Consider the following 23,034-nt stretch of genomic DNA (forward strand, 5'->3'; position numbering starts at 1 on the left):
TGGCAACTGCTCGACCACAAGGCACTACAGAGGGTAGTGCGTACGGACCAGCACATCACCGGGGCCAAGCTTTCTGCCATCCAGGACCTCTATACCAGGCGGTGTCAGAGGAAGGCCCTAAAAATTGTCAAAGACTCCATCCACCCTAGTCAAAGACTGTTCTAACTATAAGATTTCACCTTCCTTATAACTGTATACATCTTTGTATGTTTAATGTTAGAGAACATTTGCATATTTTCTAAAGGTCTCTCTTGATCAAATTGTCTGCCCTTTTAGATGTGCATGTCACAGAGCTCTAGCTTGGCTTCCTGAACTCATTAGGAACTCACCGTTCATCTCATATTAATATTGTCCATATTTGACAAACAAAGTGTTTTCTGTTTAAAGTCCATGAATTATTTTAGATTAATGGCTATGAATCGATCTCTGAACCATGATTAAGTCACTTTCTCCTGCTGCGCTATTATGTAATGATTGCAGTCATGTGCTTTGTCAGTGGCTGTGATGTTGAGTTCAGCCAGGAGTTGATGGACAGTCAGAAGAGTGAATGAAATGGTAGGAGGAACATCCCAGCTTCAAGTGGTTTCAGATTTCACATCATAAAAATATACTATTGTGTCCGTGGGAACCAGGGCTATCGCCCAATGCAAGCCATTTCGATCTACGGTATCCACAGATCAATTTATAAATGAAAATGTCGGTCGGAACCGGTACCAGAACCACACAGGTCCCCTTACATCTAAGAGGTCTTAACTAACAGGGTTTTAGTTTTTTACAAACGTTGATGGGAAAATGAGAGAAATGCTAACGTTTGTGGGCTAGCATAAAGCGGCTTGTCTGATGTTACTAGCTAGCTAGCTAACACATTTGCACTTATTTGCTTCCCTCCCCCATATCATATTTAAAGTATTTACCATTACAAAGAAGCACTGACCTGTATGGGTTTGTACAACTTGTTGGACTGTGTGAGTGAAGTGTCAAATTTAGCTTATGTTCATAAACCATTTCTATTTTGGATAAACCACCAATGGCACGGCAAAAGCTTGGCACCTTCATTTTACATTTGCACGCATGAAACTAGAGGTCAGTGAGTTCATATGACGTCTTCACATTATGGATTTAGCCAGATCTCCGAAGATCTACAATCAGAAATAGGCAAAGATGCATTCAAATATATCTTGCTACAAAATCCAAAATGTCATAATGACCAATCAAATATAACATACTGGTGCCAAACAATGTGATCCTATGACCAACAATGCCATGAACAATACTAATAGGTACCATCTATGACCAATATCCCAGATAATTGGCACAGTTCATAGTGTAAGTCTTCCGAGCTTTGTGGCCACTATTTAGTGAATACATATTACTCAAAAATTCAATGTGTTGGTGTCAGAAATTAGTTTCCATGAGAGTGACATAATCAGAGGTGCATGTGGAGGCACAAAAGGGTTTGAAGTTGAGGCAGGGGACTCGCTTCCCAAATGAGAGTAAGTATAATGATAGTGTGGCAATAACATAGTGTGTTCACTTTCAAAGTTGACTTCAATTCCACCTTTTGGAGCAAATTCACTGCATTGTCCTCAGTCTTGAAGTGCATTCAATGTGCTTCAACTACCAACACCTCTCAAGGCCTCACACTACAGTGGAGCAACATTGGGGTGATAGAGGGCCACAAAATTGTGAACCACTATAAAAAAAGTATTTTGAAAATACAAAATACCATTCTCTGAAGTATCTTGTTACAAATTAAATTGTGATTTTTCCAGGCCTTTGAAATACAAATGACTAATGTAAATCCTCAAAAGTAATTGAAATACGCATTTTAAATACATGTAACAGAAATACTGCCCATCTCTGCCTACAGTGACCTAAACAAACAAGACCTAACATTATTATCCTCATATAACATGAATTTATATTAATGTTTAATATCAATGGCATTAATTACTTGAAAATAACCACAGAGATAGCTATTATTTGATGACGGAGCAGAGCAGTGTGTATTATATACAGGACCAGTCAAAAGTTTGGACACACCTACTCCTTCAAGGGTTTTTCTTTATTTTTACTATTTTCTACATTGTAAAATAGTAGTGAAGACATCAAAACTATGAAATAACACATTTGGAATCATGTAGTAACCAAAAATATATTTTACATTTGAGATTCTTCAAAGTATTCACTTGATGACAGCTTTCAACACTCTTGGCATTCTCTCAACCAGCTTCACCTGGAATGCTTTTCCAACAGTCTTGAAGGAGTACCCACATATGCTGAGCACTTGTTGGCTGCTTTTCCTTCACTCTGCCGTCCAACTCATCCCAAACCATCTCAATTGGGTTGAGGTCGGGTGATCGTGGAGGCCAGGTATTTTGATGTAGCACTCCATCACTCTCCTTCTTGGTCAAATTGCCCGTACACAGCCTGGAGGTGTGTTGGGTCATTGTCCTGTTGAAAAACAAATGATAGTCCCACTAAGAGCAAACCAGATGGGATGGCTTATCGCTGCAGAATGCTGTGGTAGTCATGTTGGTTAAGTTTTCCTTGAATTTGAAATAAATCACTGTCACCAGCAATCGACCCCCACACCTTCTCCTCCATGCTTCATGGTGGGAACCACACATGCAGAGATTATCCGTTCACCTACTCTGCGTCTCACATAGACGAGGCGGTTGGAAACAAAAATCTCCAGTGGTCTAACGTCCATTGCCCGTGTTTCTTGGCCCAAGCAAGTCTCTTTTTATGATTGGTGTCCTTTTGTGGTTTCTTTGCAGCAATTCAACCATGAAGGCCTGATTCACGCAGTCTCCTCTAAACAGTTGATGTTGAGATGTGTCTGTTACATTTATTTGGGGTGTAATCTGAAGCTGGTAACTCTAATGAACTTACCCTCTGAGGCAGAGGTAACTCTGGATATTCCTTTCCCGTGGCGGTCCTCAGGAGAGCCAGTTATCATAGCTCTTGATGGTTTTTGCGAGTGAACTTTTAAAATTTTCCGCATTGACTGACCTCCATGAAAGAAATTCCACAAATTCACTTTTAACAAGGCACACCTGTTAATTGAAATGCATTCCAGGGGACTACCTCATGAAGCTGGTTGAGAGAATGCCAAGAGTGTGCAAAGCTGTCATCAAGGCAAAGAGTGGATACTTTGAAGAATCTCAAATATAAAATTATTTGTTTTGTTGAACACTTTTTTGGTTACTACATGATTCCATATGTGTTATTTTTTGTTTTGATGTCTTCACTATTACTATTCTTCTAATGTAGAAAATAGTACAAATAAAGAAAAACAGTGGAATGAGTAGGTGTCCAAACTTTTGACTGGTACAGTGTGTGTGTATATATATATATATACAGTCTATCACAAAAGTGAGTACACCCCTCACATTTTTGTAAATATTTGAGTATATCTTTTCATGTGACAACACTGAAGGAATGACACTTTGCTACAATGTAAAGTAGTGAGTGTACAGCTTGTATAACAGTGTAAATTTGCTGTCCCCTCAAAATAACTCAACACACAGCCATTATTGTCTAAACCGCTGGCAACAAAAGTGAGTACACCCCTATTCGAAAATGTCCAAATTGGGCCCATTTAGCCATTTTCCCTCCCCGGTGCCATGTGACTCGTTAGTGTTACAAGGTCTCAGGTGTGAATGGGGAGCAGGTGTGTTAAATTTGGTGTCATCGCTCTCACACTCCCTCATACTGACTGGTCACTGGAAGTTCAACATGGCACCTCATGGCAAAGAACTCCCTGAGGATCTGAAAAAAATTATTGTTGCTCTACATAAAGATGGCCTGGGCTATAAGAAGATTGCCAAGACCCTGAAACTGAGCTGCAGCACGGTGGCCAAGACCATACAGCGGTTTAACTGGACAGGTTCCACTCAGAACAGGCCGATCAAAGAAGTTGAGTGCATGTGCTCAGCGTCATATCCAGAGGTTGTCTTTGGGAAATAGACGTATGAGTGCTGCCAGCATTGCTGCAGAGGTTGAAGGGGTGGGGGGGTCAGCCTGTCAGTGCTCAGACCATACGCCGTACACTACATCAAATTGGTCTGCATGGCTGTCGTCACAGAAGGAAGCCTCTTCTAAAGATGATGCACAAGAAAGCCCGCAAACAGTTTGCTGAAGACAAGCAGACTAAGGACATGGATTACTGGAACCATGTCCTGTGGTCTGATGAGACCAAGATAAACTTATTTGGTTCAGATGGTGTCAAGCGTGTGTGGCGGCAACCAGGTGAGGAGTACAAAGACAAGTGTGTCTTGCCTACAGTCAAGCATGGTGGTGGGAGTGTCATGGTCTGGGGCTGCATGAGTGCTGCCGGCACTGGGGAGATACAATTCATTGAGGGAACCATGAATGCCAACATGTACTGCGACATACTGAAGCAGAGCATGATCCCCTCCCTGCGGAGACTGGGCCCCAGGGCAGTATTCCAACATGACAATGACCCCAAACACACCTAAACTCTATTGAACATCTGTGGGGCATCCTCAAACGGAAGGTGGAGGAGTGCAAGGTCTCTAACATCCACCAGCTTCGTGATGTCGTCATGGAGGAGTGGAAGAGGACTCCAGTGGCAACCTGTGAAGCTCTGGTGAACTCCATGCCCAAGAGGGTTAAGTCAGTGCTGGACAATGATGGTGGCCACACAAAATATTGACACTTTGGGCCCAATTTGGACATTTTCACTTAGGGGTGTACTCACTTTTGTTGCCAGCGGTTTAGACATTAATGGCTGTGTTGAGTTAATTTTAGGGGACAGCAAATTTACACTGTTATACAAGCTGTACACTCACTACTTTACATTGTAGCAAAGTGTCATTTCTTCAGTGTTGTCACATGAAAAGATATACTCATATTTACAAAAATGTGAGGGGTGTACTCACTTTTGTGATATATATATATATATATATAGTTGAAGTTGGAAGTTTACATACACATTAGCCAAATACATTTAAACTCAGTTTTTCACAATTCCTGACATGTAATCCTAGTAAAAATTCCCTGTCTTAGGTCAGTTAGGATCACCACTTTATTTTAAGAATGTGAAATGTCAGAATAATAGCTTTTATTTCTTTCATCACATTTCCAGTGGTTCAGAAGTTTACATACTCAATTAGTATTTGGTAGCATTGCCTTTAAATTATATAACTTTGGTCAAACATTTCCGGTAACCTTCCACAAGCTTCCCACAATAAGTTTGGTGAATTTTGGCCCATTCCTCCTGACAGAGCTGGTGTAACTGAGTAAGGTTTGTAGGCCTCCTTGCTCGCACATGCTTTTTCAGTTGTGCTCACAATTTTTCTATGGGATTGAGGTCAGGGTTTTGTGATGGCCACTCCAATACCTTGACTTTGTTGTCCTTAAGCCATTTTGCCACAACTTTGGAAGTATGCTTGGGGTCATTGTCCTGACTGATGTCTTGAGATGTTGCAGGTAGCCTAATGGTTAGAGTGTTGGACTTGCAGTTATCCACATAATTTTCCTTCCTCATGATGCCATCTATTTTGTGACGTGCACCAGTCCCAGCCTGCAGCAAAGCACCCCCAAAACATGATGCTGCCACCCCCGTGCTTCACGGTTGGGATGGTGTTCTTCGGCTTGCAAGCATCCCCCTTTTCCCTCCAAATATAACGATGGTCATTACGGCCAAACAGTTCTATTTTTGTTTCATTAGACCAGAGGACATTTCTCCAAAAAGTACGATCTTTGACCCCATGTGCAGTTGCAAAGCGGCTTTTTTATGGCGGTTTTGGAGCAGTGGCTTCTTCCTTGCTGAGCGGCCTTTCAGGTTATGTCAATATAGGACTCGTTTTACTGTGGATATAGATACTTTTGTACCTGCTTCCTCCAGCATCTTCACAAGGTCCTTTGCTGTTGTTCTGGGATTGATTTGCACTTTTCGCATCGAATTATGTTCATCTCTAGGAGACCGAACACGCCTCCTTCCTGAGCGCTATGACGGCTGTGTCGTCCCATGGTGTTTATATTTGCGTACTATTGTTCGTACAGATGAACGTGGCACCTTCAGGTGTTTGGAAATTGCTCCCTAGGATGAACCAGACTTGTGGAGGTCTACAATTTTTCTTCTGAGGTCTTGACTGATTTCTTTTGATTTTCCCCATGATGTCAAGCAGAGGCACTGCGTTAGAAGGTAGGCCTTGAAATACATCCACAGGTACACCTCCAATTGACTCAAATGATGTCAATTAGCCTATCAGAAGCTTCTAAAGCCATGACATAATTTTCTGGAATTTTCCAAGCTGTTTAAAGGCACAGTCAGCTTTGTGTATGTAAACTTCTGACCCACTGGAATTGTGATACAGTGAATTAATCTGTCTGTAAACAATTGTTGGAAAAAGGACTTGTGTCATGCACAAAGTAGATGTCCTAACCGACTTGCCAAAACTATAGTACATTTCTTTTTAATTTGTGGAGTGGTTGAAAAACAAGTTTTAATGACTCCAACCTAAGTGTATGAACACTTCCGACTGTATATAAATAAAATACAATAGCCTCACACTGATGCATACATTTTATTGAATTCAGAGGTAACATAATACCAGAAATTATAAAAATGTATTTCAAACTGTATCAAAAATGTCAGCGATATTAACACGGAGACTTGAACTTAACTCAAACCCTCATATGATATCTTCAAAATGAAATCTCCAAACTGTCAAGTAAACTATCAAAATGAGCACAAACCAGATTAGACAATATTACAGTGGTACATGTAAGAGCTAGATGGTTATTATAATAACAATCAATGACATGAAAGTATGTGCTTTGTAGAGGGATGAGTGGAGAGTGCAAAAATAGATTTTGCAATAGAATAAAAATAAGATTCTTTATACAAACACAACCCACATATTATGTATGCAAGTAACGCAGGAGGCCGGTGAAACCTTAATTGGGGAGGACAGGCTCATAGTAATGGCTAGAAGGGAATACATGGAATTGAAAACACATCAAACACACGGTTTCCATGTGTTTGATACCGTTCCATTCACTCCATTCCAGCCATTATGCGCCATCCTCCCCTCAGCAGCCTCCTGTGGCAAGTACATTTTGTTAAAGCCCGTTTGCCCAATTATTAGAGCCATTGAGCTCAGAGGTGATGGTCACCCTCACTCTTTATTCTTATATTTGGCATCATGGGCGAAGTTCACTCCAGCTGGTGGCTTTGACTACATCACCAGTAAGTTTCCCCTCTGAGTGAGTTACTCCTCCATCCACTTCTATTAACAAAATGAACATAACTGTGGCATTCACCCAGACTCAAACACTGACCATGGATGTGTTGACCTTAAATATACACATTATTTTCTGCCTCTAACGCTTAAATGTACCTTCACCAAATGCTCAATAAGTGATAAATTATAGCTCCGTTTGTGTCAGATTATGTATACTGTACATTACCCACACATACATACAGTAAAAACCTACCAGTCAGTAGAGACAGAGGCTAAATGAATAATGGGGTATTGAATGTAGCAATCACCAGATGACTGGATGTTTAAAATTAAATTAAAACAAAATGGTTGTATTGCTTTGGTCTTAGTTCTGGAGGCTCTAGACCCCAGTAGGTCCCTCCTGGTTGGTCAGTTAGACACGCTAACAGTCACATCCCTCAAGATGGCAAGACTGAGTGGACTTTCAGGGCGAATCATGTACAAACTCCACTAGGCCTGCTATTATTTCACAGACATCTCACAGTCACTGCCTCTCTACTGCTTTCACCCACATCCCTATCGCTTTCCTTCTCCATCTTTCGCTCTCCCCCTAGGTGCCTTGCTTCCGCAGTGGCTCCACCCTTAGAACCCTAACATATAGTCTTTTCCGGCGTCCTTTTTGTCCCAGTTAGCTGGGGACAGGCACTCTTCAGTGTTGAAGTCCTGAGGGTTTACCCCAATGTCCAGGACCTGGGGGTTATTGCGAGACTCAGCGAGTCTGGAGGGGAAGAAAAGACATTTCACTTATCACATTCATAAGGCAAAATATACCAAATATCAGATGGGATGTGAAAACTCAATACATTGAAATTAACAGACGTGGTAGCTTTAACATTTAAAAGCATTTAAATGACAAATGTGTGTATTGACATGATAGGAAAGATACTATACAAAAATGTGTCAAACTTGAGTAAGCAACTATAAAGACAGTGTGTTGGTCTCGAGTTACAGTATCCAGACCTAAACTGTAGAGGCATGTCTTTTTAAATGATCAAATAGTGAGGTATGGTTATCTAAGTACTTCACACAGCTACAACTCTCAGGCCTGACTCTCAACACCACTTCACTGCTACGACAGCAACACCACTTGGCTCACCATGTCATTTCTCATTCAGTGATGTTGCAATAACGGCAAAATGGCTGTAGATGTGAAGCAGAATAACACACAAATCCAAGACCATGTGGGCATGGACAAAATGAGAATAAATGACAACAATCAACATGTTAGCGGAGAACCCTGCCGTTCATACACAGCACAGCCTTCCCAAACTCTGTGCACTTTGCTGGTGTAATGTTGGAACCTGTAGTCCAAATTTACATCAGACGGGTAACTTCTCTGTCTTGGTTTGAGCCATACGTTTGCTCAGCGTGGTCTCAACATAAGGGAAGTCAATAGGACAGGGTTCTGAGCCATGGTAATGGGATGCTCCTATGGGGACATATGCAACTACAGGCGTTTGTAATGGCAGAATGCTACAGATCCACATCCATGCTCAGACAGATGGGCTGGGTACGGTGAGGATGGAGAGTGACAAAGGGGTCACAGTTGTGGTGAGGGTGGTGAATGGAGTGGGGGTGACTGGGGGAAGTGAGGGTGGGACACTGCACATCCAATGGATGACATCATTACCTGAGTATGATTCAAAGCTATCCAGACTGCGGCTGAGGGGTGCAAAGGAAATGTCAATTGTCAGACAGCTGTTTTACTATTCCCCTATATTTGTATTATGAAGTACACCAGAGCATTCCCAATGAACTTAAAAGTTGCATTAACTTCCTGCAGCCAGAAGATGGCACTGTAATCCTTCTTGAGTTACAGCGATCTTAGTGAGGTCAGTGTCAGTGTTGAGAGTTCCGACTCCTGGGCACAAACTTCCTTCATATCGATGTTTAAAGGAATTTACAAGGAGAGAAGGTTTAGGTGCCCATACAGCTAAACTAAATCACTCACACAGAGAATGAATGCAAGAAATGTCAACTCTGTCTCTTATTTTATAACTCACTAGTAAAAAAACGAAATAACAGGGATGGAGGATTGTCACTAAAACTGTTATTTGCTTCAGAAGAAGTCCCGAAGGAGGAAAACCATTCAGTCTAAAATGACAGGCATCCCTGCACTTCCAGAGTTCTGCTACCCCATTATACCACCCACAGCAAGTTGAGGGAGAAAAGCCCATCTGCCAATAAACTGCCTTTTACTAAGAGTTATTTCCTGAAACTCAGAGGAAAAGTCTGATCTCATTTCACCCCCTTCCCAGAGGTAAAATAAAGGAAAGAACAAGCATTAGCAACAACAACATACCCCTGACTGTCATTATGCAGGGAGTTTATAAACAACCCAGTCAAGAGAATGACTAAAGTCTCACAGACAGAAGCTTCTTTTCTGTCATCGCTGGTTTTGGTCTTTTTAGAAAGTCTATACTCAAAGTGCTCTTAGGAGCTTGTTGAAAATCTCCAGTTGCCACTTCAAAGTCTCCTCAAGTAACTAAAAACGATCCATACTCATATCATATATTGGCTACAGGCAGACAAGGAAAGCAAGTACTGACATCAGTCAGTTACTGAGATCAGTCATGTTTGGTCAGTCCAAGTGACAGTGAATCAGTTCAGCAGCCCTCATATGGAGATACAGAGTGACAGAACTTCCTCTCACTCTTCACCACAGCTCAACACCCACTACTTCAATAATAAGAGTGCAGCTCTGCAATCAGCGCTCTCTGATAGATAAAAGGCTTGAACCGGGGGGACTCATTTATCAATGGTGTGTGCGTAACAAAAATACTCTAAACCTTGGGTGTGCCAGTTTTCCTGCATAGTTGGTATTTATCCATTTTGAACATGGGAAAGTGTGTGTATCAAACAACAGCTCTCACCATGCATACACACAACTTCTAATGGTTGATCAATTGTATTGCAAGCAAATAACGTAATAAAACAGATACCTTTGCCATTGGTAAGGAGATCACAGCATAATGTTTTTGACTTAAGGCCTAAATCATACTATATTTTCTGACATGACTAGCTTATTCCCGCTAGACAACAAATATTAGGCTACCATTTATCCATTAATAATTCAATAGCCAATAAAGCCTGGAAGTATATAGACCAGTAGCCTATTTAAAATATTTGATAGTACGGGTAGGCTACAGTATTGCTGTGGGATAGGAGTGCGACGTCATACCCCATTTAATATTAGAGCCTATACCAAGGCAGGAGATAGAAACCCAATCATCTATTGATTAACAAAATATTGAACAACAATTTGACTTTTGCATAGAAGTGTGGGCTGTAGCATTTACATTTAAATAGTTTGAATAGACAATCAATCTTGCAGAATGCGCGGCCAGTGGTTGGCACTCGCTATAGTCGGCATGCATTTTTAGTTTGAAAAAGTCACTGCAAAATATAAAAAAATATTCTACCCACACCTTTTCAGAAATGTGATAAAATTTGCCATTGCACTTTCTTTTCGAAACAGACATGTCCCAGTTCCAAAATGTCCAAATAGTACAGCAAATGAGGGTGGTTTTGTTACTATGAAAGATTAACGGAAGGCATTTTCCCGACAGGGTTGTATCGCAACAGTTCGATAAATCCCCATAATTTGGAATTTACACTAGAATCTCCACTTAAGACAGAATTTAGTAAGAAATGTACACATGGTTGATAAATAAGGCCCCAAGTCCTCTGCCTACTAAATTTCCCTCAATTAAAGCAATCTCTGGTCAGACTGCCCATCACTACTCCACAGAGTCCCCTGTGGAGAAGTGATGGGCACAGCAGCATAGATTAACGGCCTAGTGAGTAATTACTGTGTGTGCAGACAAATAATTATCTGATAACAGCACTAGAATGGTCTCAATGCTTGATTACCGCCCCTCTGAAGCACACTGTCCCTACCGCCAGACAAAGACTGATAAACAGAGGAGAGGCCACCGTCACTTTCAAATGAAACAAAATGAAAAAAGCCCAGGGGGAAATGAAAGCACTGATAAGACTGGAATTAGACTATCTTAGTGGTAACATAAAAAATACATATTGGGAATTGTGATTCAGCATCCCTAAAGACCTCATCAGGACATGTCATTGAAACAAGATGGACTCCTTTGAGCTCTGCAGGAGGTGGGTTAGTTTAAAATGAGCCCTTGAGCAGGGCTGGGCAGTAACTGATTACAAAACAATCTGTAAATGTAATCAGTTACATTACCAGCCACAATGTTGTAATCAGATTAAAGATACTTTAAAAAAAACTAGATGATTACTTCTTGGATAACATTTACATTTAGAAATTATGTTTGTGACAAAATACATGATGACATCTTTCTGTTATCTCAATGAAATGAATCATTGAAAAAAGGTGCAAGTTTTAGTTTGTTCCACCTCAGAGAGTCAGAGACCGCTATGATGACACACCAAATGCATTTGATAGATCATTTTTGTGTTCTTCTAATGCCTCTTAAAATGAATATTCCACCCAAAAACAATATTTTGGGAAAATGTTTTGCATGTCAGCAATCAAGTTAAGATATATTACCTTCAAAATACAGAAATACCACCGGTATGATGCATTTTCAATCATATGATGCAAAATGCATCATACTGGCTGTATTTCTGTATTTTGAAAGTAATATATCTTGATAACTTAATTGCTGACATGCAAAACATTTTGGGACTATATCAACAATGGACTAATGAAACAAATACCAAAAGATAATTTTGGGGTGGAATTTTATTTTAAGGGGAAAGTAATCCAACTGTAACTAATCAGATTACATTACTGAGTTTGGGTAATCCAGAAGTTACATTACTGATTACAATTTTGGACAGGTAACTACAATAGTAACTAACGGATTACACTTAAAAAGTAACCTACCGAACCCTGCCTTTGAGGAATTCCAGTCTGTACAAGAACACAGAGAATACACTGAAGGATGTGTCCAGTTAACCTTGAACCTGCTAGTTGTAAGACCGAAAATCAATGCTCTGTGTATTTATCCCGCAACCACTGCCATTGAAGCTTGCAGAATACATTCTATCCAAAGTCCTCACTTAAAAACCTATTGTTAAATCACTGCTTGTGGGGCCTGGCCAGTAGAAAGGCAGGCTGAGAAAGCAGAAGATGAAGTTTCTTGGATATAAGTGAAGCGAGTGCCCAGCGGCGAGCCAGCAGGTGGGAATGGCAGTGTTTATAAGACAAGCCTTAACCTTTATGGGATAGGGGGCAGTATTTTCACTTTGGATGAATAGCATGCCCAGAGTGAACTGCCTCCTACTCTGTCCCAGATGCTAATATATGCATATTATTATTAGTAATGGATAGAAAACACTCTGAAGTTTCTAAAACTGTTTGAATGATGTCTGTGAGTATAACAGAACTAATATGGCAGGCGAAAACCTGAGAAAAATCCAACCAGGAAGTGGGACATCTGAGGTTTGTAGTTTTTCAAAGCTTGGCCTACCAAATTCACATTGAGATATGGATAAATTTGCACTTCCTATGGCTTCCACTAGATGTCAACCGTCTTTAGAAACTTGAATGAGGATTATACTATAAAGGAGGGGCTCATGAGACCCTGGCCTGGCAGAGTGCTTTGGTCTCATGACGCACGCTCCCGACAGAGTTACCTCTCGTTCCAGTGCTTTCTTCAGACATAGGAATTCTCCGGTTGGAACATTATTGATGTTTTATGTTAAAAACATCCTAAAGATTGATTCCATATATCGTTTGACATGTTTCTAAAGGACTGTAATGGAACTTTTCGAGTTTTTGTCTGGATGAAGTACCTGCGCCTCATGAAGATGGATTACTGGGCTGAATACGCTAACAACAAGTGGCTATTTCGACAAAAATGACGGACCATTTGGAACTTTATGGAACAAATCAGTCATTTATTGTCGACCTGGGATTCCTGGGAGTGCCTTCTGATGAAGATCAAAGGTACAGTGCCTTGCGAAAGTATTCGGCCCCCCTTGAACTTTGCAACCTTTTGCCAAATTTCAGGCTTCAAACATAAAGATATAAAACTTTATTTTTTTGTGAAGAATCAACAACAAGTGGGACACAATCATGAAGTGGAACAACATTTATTGGATATTTCAAACTTTTTTAACAAATCAAAAACTGAAAAATTGGGCGTGCAAAATTATTCAGCCCCCTTAAGTTAATACTTTGTAGCGCCACCTTTTGCTGCGATTACAGCTGTAAGTCGCTTGGGGTATGTCTCTATCAGTTTTGCACATCGAGAGACTGAAATTTTTTCCCATTCCTCCTTGCAAAACAGCTCGAGCTCAGTGAGGTTGGATTGAGAGCATTTGTGAACAGCAGTTTTCAGTTCTTTCCACAGATTCTCGATTGGATTCAGGTCTGGACTTTGACTTGGCCATTCTAACACCTGGATATGTTTATTTGTGAACCATTCCATTGTAGATTTTGCTTTATGTTTTGGATCATTGTCTTGTTGGAAGACAAATCTCCGTCCCAGTCTCAGGTCTTTTGCAGACTCCATCACGTTTTCTTCCAGAATGGTCCTGTATTTGGCTCCATCCATCTTCCCATCAATTTTAACCATCTTCCCTGTCCCTGCTGAAGAAAAGCAGGCCCAAACCATGATGCTGCCACCACCATGTTTGACAGTGAGGATGGTGTGTTCAGCTGTGTTGCTTTTACGCCAAACATAACGTTTTGCATTGTTGCAAAAAAGTTCAATTTTGGTTTCATCTGACCAGAGCACCTTCTTCCACATGTTTGGTGTGTCTCCCAGGTGGCTTGTGGCAAACTTTAAACGACACTTTTTATGGATATCTTTAAGAAATGGCTTTCTTCTTGCCACTCTTCCATAAAGGCCAGATTTGTGCAATATACAACTGATTGTTGTCCTATGGATAGAGTCTCCCACCTCAGCTGTAGATCTCTGCAGTTCATCCAGAGTGATCATGGGCCTCTTGGCTGCATCTCTGATCAGTCTTCTCCTTGTATGAGCTGAAGGTTTAGAGGGACGGCCAGGTCTTGGTAGATTTGCAGATGTCTGATACTCCTTCCATTTCAATATTATCGCTTGCACAGTTCTCCTTGGGATGTTTAAAGCTTGGGAAATCTTTTTGTATCCAAATCCGGCTTTAAACTTCTTCACAACAGTATCTCGGACCTGCCTGGTGTGCTTCTTGTTCTTCATGATGCTCTCTGCGCTTTTAATGGACCTCAGACTATCACAGTGCAGGTGCATTTATACGGAGACTTGATTACACACAGGTGGATTGTATTTATCATCATTAGTCATTTAGGTCAACATTGGATCATTCAGAGATCCTCACTGAACTTCTGGAGAGAGTTTGCTGCACTGAAAGTAAAGGGGCTGAATAATTTTGCACGCCCAATTTTTCAGTTTTTGATTTGTTAAAAAAGTTTGAAATATCCATTAAATGTCGTTCCACATCATGATTGTGTCCCACTTGTTGTTGATTCTTCACAAAAAAATACAGTTTTATATCTTTATGTTTGAAGCCTGAAATGTGGCAAAAGGTCGCAAAGTTCAAGGGGGCCGAATACTTTCGCAAGGCACTGTAAGTGAATATTTATGGTGTTGTTTATAACTTTTTTGTCTCCAAAATGGTGAATATTCCTCTGGCTGTTTTGGGTTCTAAGCGCCGTTCTCAGATTATGCTTTTTCCGTAAAGTTTTTTTGAAATCTGACACAGCGGTTGCATTAAGGAGAAGTCTATCTTTAATTCTGTGAATAACACTTGTATCTTTTATCAATGTTTATTATGAGTATTTCTGCACAATCACAGGATGTTTTGGAATCAAAACATTACTGCACGTAAGGTGCCAATGTAAACTGAGATTTTTGGATATAAATATGCACAGTATCGAAAAAAACATACATGTATTGTGTAACATGATGTCCTATGAGTGTCATCTGATGAAGATCATCAAAGGTTAGTCATTCATTTTATGACTCCTATCTTTGGCTGGAAAAATGTCTGTTTTTTCGACTTGGCTATGACCGAACATAATCATATGTGGTGCTTTCGGTGTAAAGCATTTTTGAAATCGGAAACGATGGGTAGATTAACAAGATGTTTATCTTTAATTTGCTGTATTGGACTTGTTAATGTGTGAAAATTACATATTTCTAAAAAATATTTTTGAATTTCGCGTGCTGCCTTTTCAGCGGAATTTTGTCGAGGGGTTCCCGCTAGAAAGGTTAACCACCGGCTATTGTGTGTGTGTGGTAATGCAGAGGGACTGGACAGGGCACAGTAAAATCACACACCTTGAGAAAGCTTCATCCAGACCATCCTCAAGCTCCTGCCAGACAAAAACACACATATAGACAAGGTCAGGGAAAGAAGACCATATCAAAATAATTGAAATACTGTTTAAAAAAATAGATTTGTTTCAGAAAGGTTTACAGTAGGTAAACTACAGGAAGTGATGGCATCATGAATGGCTCTTTTGCCTTTACAACTATAAATGGAACGTTTGGATTCTGAGCAGCTAAAGGAAACACACACCTCTATCCAAACGTTCCCTGTAATATAAGTATATGATTGCAGAATAACAGCTCCACACCCTCCCCTGCTATGGGGACCATCTGATAAGTCTTGTTCTATTCAATGCACCATTGTCCTGAGCTAAACTCAACCCATAATCTTACTCTATAATAAAGACACTGCCTTTGAATCAAGTATGTATGCTAGGAGCTACTGTCAATACTGTATTATTTCAATCTTACCCTTACAGTATACTGGTAGCCATTCTATGTCCATTTGATGTAACCATACAGCTCTCCAAGCCTTCATTCTCTCATCCATAAAGCATCGCCCCTCTTATTAAGCATGTGTAGCTACAGTGGTTCTATTCTAGCCCCCATTCTCTTACCCATACAGTATTGTTGTTCTCTGTGGTGTGGTTGTGCGTCATGAATGGGTCTGGTTCGCTCTCCTTTGTCCCCGAGCGCAGCAGCGCCACGTTTGCTCCCTCTGCCAAGTCTAGAAGGTTCCCTGTGGCCACTTCTGTAACACAGAGAAAACAAACATACTAGATTAATCTCAGAGGGAAGAACCGTACTTTCAATATCAACAGCATTGCAGGACTTCTGTACAGACATCTATTACATATCTTATTGTCACATACCGGCACCAAAACCCCACGCACAATTATGACCATCATGTGAAAACATAACAGCAACATGAATCATGCAGACAAAGGCCATTATGGGAATCATTACGACCATTACGACCCTCATAATGTGTGTCATCAACATGGAAGGTTTGGGGCGGCAGGTAGCCTAGTGGTTAGAGCATCGGGCCAGTAACCGAAAGGCTGCTAACTCGAATCCCTGAGCTGACAAAGTACAAATCTGTCGTTCTGCCCCTGAACAAGGCAGTTTAACTCACTGTACCTAGGCCGTCACTGTAAATAAGAATTAGAGGTTGACCGATTAATCGGAATGGCCGATTAATTAGGGCCGATTTCAAGTTTTCATAACAATCAGTAATCTGCATTTTTGGACACCGATCATGGCCGATTACATTGTACTCCACGAGGAGACTGCGTGGCAGGCTGACTACCTGTTATGCGAGTGCAGCAAGGAGCCATGGTAAGGTGCTAGCTAGCATTAAACTTATCTTATAAAAAACAATCAATCTTCACATAATCACTAGTTAAATACACATGGTTGATGATATTACTAGTTTATCTAGCTTGCCCTGCATTGCATATACTCGATGCGGTGCACGTTAATTTATCATTGAATCATAGCCTACTTCACCAAACGGGTGATTTAACAAGCTCATTCACGAAAAAAGCACTGTCATTGCACCAATGTGTACCTAACCATAAACACAACGCCTTTCTTAAAATCAATACATAAGTATATATTTTTTAAACCTGCATATTTAGTTAATATTGCCTGCTAACATTAACTTCTTTTAACTAGGGAAATTGTGTCATTTCTCTTGCGTTCTGTGCAACAGAGTCAGGGTATATGCAGCCGTTTGGGCCACCTGACTCGTTGCGAACTGTGAAGACTATTTCTTCCTAACAAAGACAGCCAACTTCGCCAAACGGGGGATGATTTAACAAAAGCGCATTTGCGAAAAGAGCATAATCGTTGCATTATTATTAAAATCAATACATAGAAGTATTTATTTTTAAACTAGCATATTTAGTTAAAAGATATTCATGTTAGCAGGCAATATTAAACTGGGGAAATTGTCACTTCTCTTGCGTTCATTGCACGCAGAGTCAGGGTATATGCAACAGTTTGGGCCGCCTGGCTCGTTGCTAACTAATTTGCCAGAATTTTACGTAATTATGACATAACATTGAAGGTTGTGCAATGTAACAGGAATATTTAGACTCATGGATGCCACCCGTTAGATAAAATACGGAGCGGTTCCGTATTTCACTGAAAGAATAAACGTTTTATTTTCGAAATGATAGTTTCCGGATTTGACCATATGAATGACCTTAAGCTCGGATTTCAATGTGTTATTATGTTATAATTAAGTCTATGATTTTATATTCGATAGAGCAGTCTGACTGAGCAGTGGTAGGCAGCATTCATTCAAACAGCACTTTCGTGCGCTGTTTATGACTTCAAGCCTATCAACTCCCGGGATTAGGCTGGTGTAACCGATGTGAAATCGGAAATCGGAAATGGCTAGCTAGTTAGCGGGGTGCGCTCTAATAGCGTTTCAAACTTCACTTGCTCTGAGACTTGGAGTAGTTGTTCCCCTTGCTCTGCAAGGGCCGCGGCTTTTGTGGAGCGATGGGTAACGATGCTTCGAGGATGCCTGTTGTTGATGTGTTCCTGGTTCGAGCCCAGGGACGGAAGCTATACTTTTACACTGCAAAATACTAAACTGCCTATAAGAACATCCAATAGTCAAAGGTATATGAAATACAAATGGTAGAGAGAGAAATAGTCCTATAATTCCTATAAACCTCAACCTAAAACTTCTTACCTGGGAATATTGAAGACTCATGTTAAAAGGAACCACCAGCTTTCATATGTTCTCATGTTCTAGGCAAGGAACTTAAACGTTAGCTTTTTTACATGGCACATATTGCACTTTTACTTTCTTCTCCAACACTTTTTTTTGCATTATTTAAACCAAATTGAACATGTTTCATTATTTATTTGAGGATAAATTGATTTGATTGATTTATTATATTAAGTTAAAATAAAAGTGTTCATTCAGTATTGTTGTAATTGTCATTATTACAAATAAATAAATAAATAAATAAATGTTTTTTTAAAAATGGTTGATTAATCGGTATTGGCTTTTTTTGGTCCTTTTTTTTGGTAGGCATTGAAAAATCATAATCAGTCGGCCTCTAATAAGAATTTGTTCCCAACTGACTTGCCTTGTTAAATAAAGGTTAAATAAAAAAATATATAAAAACATGCCCGTCTGTTGTTTGTCACTTATTGTCTTATTGATAAGTGGGCACGGAATAATCCCCCGACACACACACCTCACCATGATGACTGTGCTGTAAGGGGATTGTCTCCAATGACTGCTGTGGACGCAACTGTTTAATAGGGTTGGGAATCGTGTGTGTGTGTGTGTGTGTGTGTCTGCGCCATGTGTGCTTATTGATTCCCTGGTCAGACAGACGGTGTCAGTCCCCTGAGAAGAGAAGGTCAAATCTCAGTAGGTTCTCCAAATCTGTCTCAAAGTTGTACTTGGGTCTATTAATAACCTCATATACTTCCTCCTCTTTTCTCTGCATAAGAGGAGGCCCCCAAAAGAGGAAGGCTCATAAATGATCAACTCAGCCATTGCAGCAGTTCCCCTCCACTGGTTCCCTCCATCCACGACCTCTGACATTTACTGCATCTTCCCTATCACTAAGAAAGCCATTATTAGCAGGTGATTATTCATTGTATCGGTCTGTCTGGGATGGTGAAGGATGCAGAGGGGAACCACAGCACTGTTCATCACCACATTGGGTCTGGGGCTGTGTGCGGGGGGCTTAGGTTGAGAGTGGGATGGGTGTGGGGGCTTGGAACGGGTCTGGGCACCGTCTGGCAGTCTGGCCACAGGGAGTGAGTGGCAGATTGAGTCAGGAATATAATTTTAAAGGCCTCTCAGGAACTACATCTCCAAGTAGAGGACACAGGAGCATGTGCCCACACCCGCGCACACACACCAGTTTGTGTGGCAAGCAGAAAACTGGCAGAGAGGGAAGATGGGAGGTAAGTATCATGTCTCCTGAATAAAGCTGAATAGTCTCCAGCAACACTCCTTCCTGAGGTGAATAGGAGGAGGTAAATACTTACTGTAAGCACTTTGCGTCTCAGTCAAAACAACTTCCTTATGGGTCTAACCCACACATCCCTCTATGGGACTATGAATCATAGCTCAAGGACAGCCAAAAGATGAAAGGGACAGGGCTGCAATCCCCTTACACCAAGCCTCTCTGTTACAAAAATACAATTTCTGGGTCAAGGGTTTTGCTCTCCTTTCTAGAGATGATCTATAAACCACTGAACCCAAACGGGCCTGATCCTATTGTAATCGCGAGCTGATCCAGTCCCATCACATGTTAACAGTATCAGATGAGATTTAGATGGATCCCACTCTGGCAGGCTGGGGTCCACCTGGCCAGACTAAGGGGACGCATGGCCAAGCAGATGTTTTAAGTCTGCTCTCTCTGTCACGCCCTGGCCTTAGAGAGGCTTATATTCTCCATTTTGGTTAGGTCAGGGTGTGACTAGGGTGGACCTTCTAGTTTCTTTATTTCTAAGTTTTCTGTTTCTATGTTTTGGCCGGGTATGGTTCTCAATCAGGGACAGCTGTCTATCGCGGTCTCTGATTGGGAATCATACTTAGGCAGCCGATTTTTCCACCTTAGTTGTGGGTAGTTGACTTTGTTAGTGGCCTGTATAGCCCTAGGAAGCTGCACGGTCGTGTTTGTTGCTTCTTGTTTTTGTTGGCGACATTCATAATAAAAAGAAATGTACGCTCACCACGCTGCGCCTTGGTACGGTCATTTCCCTGACGACGATCACGACAGAACTACCCACCACAAACGGACCAAGCGGCGTGGCCGGGAGGAGCAGCCTTTTCTGGAGGAATGGACATGGGAGGAGATCTTGGAAGGCAAGGGACCCTGGGCAAAGGCGGGAGAGTATCGGCATCCAAGGGAGGAGATAGAGGCGGCGAAAGCAGAGTGGCGACAATAAGAGGAGTTGGCACGAAGCCTCCAGCGATGATCCATGGCCCGGAGCCTCCAGCGATGATCCATGGCCCGGAGCCTCCAGCGATGATCCATGGCCCGGAGCCTCCAGCGATGATCCATGGCCCGGAGCCTCCAGCGATGATCCATGGCCCGGAGCCTCCAGCGATGATCCATGGCCCGGAGCCTCCAGCGATGATCCATGGCACGGAGCCTCCAGCGATGATCCATGGCACGGAGCCTCCAGCGACAGGGTCCATGGCACGGAGCCTCCAGCGACAGGGTCCATGGCACGGAGCCTGCAGCGACAGGATCCATGGCACGGAGCCTGCAGCGACAGGATCCATGGCACGGAGCCTGCAGCGACAGGATCCATGGCACGGAGCCTGCAGCGACAGAATCCATGGCACGGAGCCTCCTGCAGCGACAGGATCCATGGCACGGAGCCTCCTGCAGCGACAGGATCCATGGCACGGAGCCTCCTGCAGCGACAGGATCCATGGCACGGAGCCTCCTGCAGCGACAGGATCCATGGCACGGAGCCTCCTGCAGCGACAGGATCCATGGCACGGAGCATCCTGCAGCGACAGGATCCATGGCACGGAGCCTCCTGCAGCGACAGGATCCATGGCACGGAGCCTCCTGCAGCGACAGGATCCATGGCACAGAGCCTCCTGCAGCAAGGGTCCCCAGTCCGGGGCCTGCAGCGAGGTTCCCCAGTACAGAGGCGCCACCAAAGTGGGGGGAGCCAGAGGTGGAGCGGGGTCTTCGTCCCGCACCAGAGCCGTCACCGAAGTAAATGCTCACCCGGACCCTCCCCTATAGAGTCAGGTTTTGCGGCCGGAGACCGCATCTTCGGGGTGGGGTACTGTCACGCCCTGGCCATAGAGGCTTTTATTCTCTATTTTGGTTAGGCCAGGGTGTGACTAGGGTGACTAGCTTCTTTATTTCTATGTTTTCTCTTTCTGTTTTGGCCCGGTATGGTTCTCAATCAGGGATAGCTGTCTATCGTTGTCTCTGATTGGGAATCATACTTGGGCAGCCTGTTTTTCCACCTTAGTTGTTGGTAGTTGACTTTGTTAGTGGCCTGTATAGCCCTAGTAAGCTTCATGTTCGTTTGGTTGTTTCTTGTTTTTGTTGGCGATATTCACAATAAAAAGAAATGTACGCTCACAGCGCTGCACCTTGGTCCGGTCATTTCCCTGACACTCTCTGCGTCACACAGTGACTGACCCCTGTGATCCCCTCACAGGGGAGGGAGGGTGAGCGTCATCCTCTCTCACGCTCTGGATCAGGACTGCAGCACTTCAGTGCCTAAAACTGCACAGGCCTCACCAGCAGGATTTGAGGAAACGGTCACAGAGACTAGAATCTCTCTGCTTACAGAATTCTACAGAAGAGGAAGCTAATAGCCACAAAGAATGTAGATCCCTCACGCTTTTCAAACAAACAGTGTTTCCTGCTGTTTGGACTTCTCACGTGTCCATGGCAGAAGTCACTGATCTCCTTAACATTCCACAGTGCAAAATATATTTGAAAAACAAATAGCTCAAATAAGAGAGACAAGATCCAGAGAAAAACAGATCACCATTACTTCCTACTGAAGTGTTGATCATGTCTACGTGAGTATCTTCAGGAGAATTAAGACTGTAACCAGCGTGAAGGAAGGATGGTGGATAGAGCTGTAGACAGAGGAGGCTTATCAAGCACCAGATTGACATAGTCACCTGCCCTGGGCTATATGAATAGCCTGCCCATTAAATATCATCCCATCCCTGAGGCCCTCAGGCTGAGACTTCAGGCCGGTGACTCACCTCCTCCCTTCAGACTGCCCAGTCTGGACGAGCTCTCCGACTGGCTACTACTTGCTCCTTCCCCATCTGACCCAGACTTCGCATGTTTCTCCTTCTCTGTGGGGGAGAGAGAGAGAGGGGGGGGGGGCGTCAGCAAAATACAGGAGAACATTTACATCTAGCTGATCATGTTTGTGATGTCTGTAAATCATAGTTGATCATTCTCAGCAGATATCAGGCACTTGACCAAACACTCTAATACTGTATTTAGACAAGATGCCACAAAGACCACAAGCTCTGTAGTAGCTACACTTACACATGTCAGTCAGTAGCCACTGGCAAGGAGTTTTAAATAGGGCAGAACCAAACACTGGTCATGTCTGTAGCTTCAGGACCCAGTCAGTCAGGCAGGCAGTTCCTCCTTTGCCTTAATAAGGAGCATCTGGGTCACATGGATAAGGCCTGTCTCCTCTCCTAACATTCTCACCTGCTGGGAGCAGGGCTTATGCTGAGCATAGACCCAAAGAGCTTTCCTGGGATTTCCTGGATAATCTGAATGTTTTTCTCTGAATTTCAGTCTCAGTCTACACAGTACGGTTTATATACCAAGAGAAGCATCTCTACAGGATGTATAGTCCTATAAAATGCACACACAAACATACACATGTATGGACACAGTGCATTCGGAAAGTATTCAGACCCCTTGAATTTATCCAAATTTTGATACGTTACAGCATCAATCTAAAATTAATTAAATTGTTGTTTTTCTCATCAATCTACACACAATATCCCG

At 42.3% G+C, this 23,034-nt stretch overlaps 1 protein-coding gene across 7 annotated transcripts in view; it reads right to left on the minus strand.

Moving 5' to 3' along the window:
- Window positions 1–6,544: 6,544 nt before the first annotated feature.
- The window catches only part of LOC110498005 (low density lipoprotein receptor adapter protein 1-B), a 79,222-nt gene continuing 62,732 nt past the window's right edge, over window positions 6,545–23,034 (minus strand). For 4 of the 7 annotated variants that reach the window (XM_036954933.2, XM_090211394.1, XM_090211398.1 and 1 more), the window contains 4 exons: window positions 22,263–22,358; window positions 16,138–16,271; window positions 15,530–15,564; window positions 6,545–7,974 (listed from right to left, as the gene is read on the minus strand). In XM_036954933.2, the coding sequence (XP_036810828.2) occupies window positions 7,839–7,974; window positions 15,530–15,564; window positions 16,138–16,271; window positions 22,263–22,358 (401 nt within the window). In that variant the 3' untranslated portion in view covers window positions 6,545–7,838. Of the gene's footprint in view, window positions 7,975–8,352; window positions 8,397–8,886; window positions 8,919–15,529; window positions 15,565–16,137; window positions 16,272–22,262; window positions 22,359–23,034 lie in introns of all 7 variants that reach the window. The other 3 variants (XM_036954934.2, XM_090211395.1, XM_090211397.1) reach the window with 2 other exon arrangements.

The sequence above is a fragment of the Oncorhynchus mykiss genome, chromosome 19 (assembly GCF_057628025.1).
Source record: "Oncorhynchus mykiss isolate SJ-2025 chromosome 19, ASM5762802v1, whole genome shotgun sequence".
In the NCBI taxonomy this organism is placed as follows: domain Eukaryota; kingdom Metazoa; phylum Chordata; class Actinopteri; order Salmoniformes; family Salmonidae; genus Oncorhynchus; species Oncorhynchus mykiss.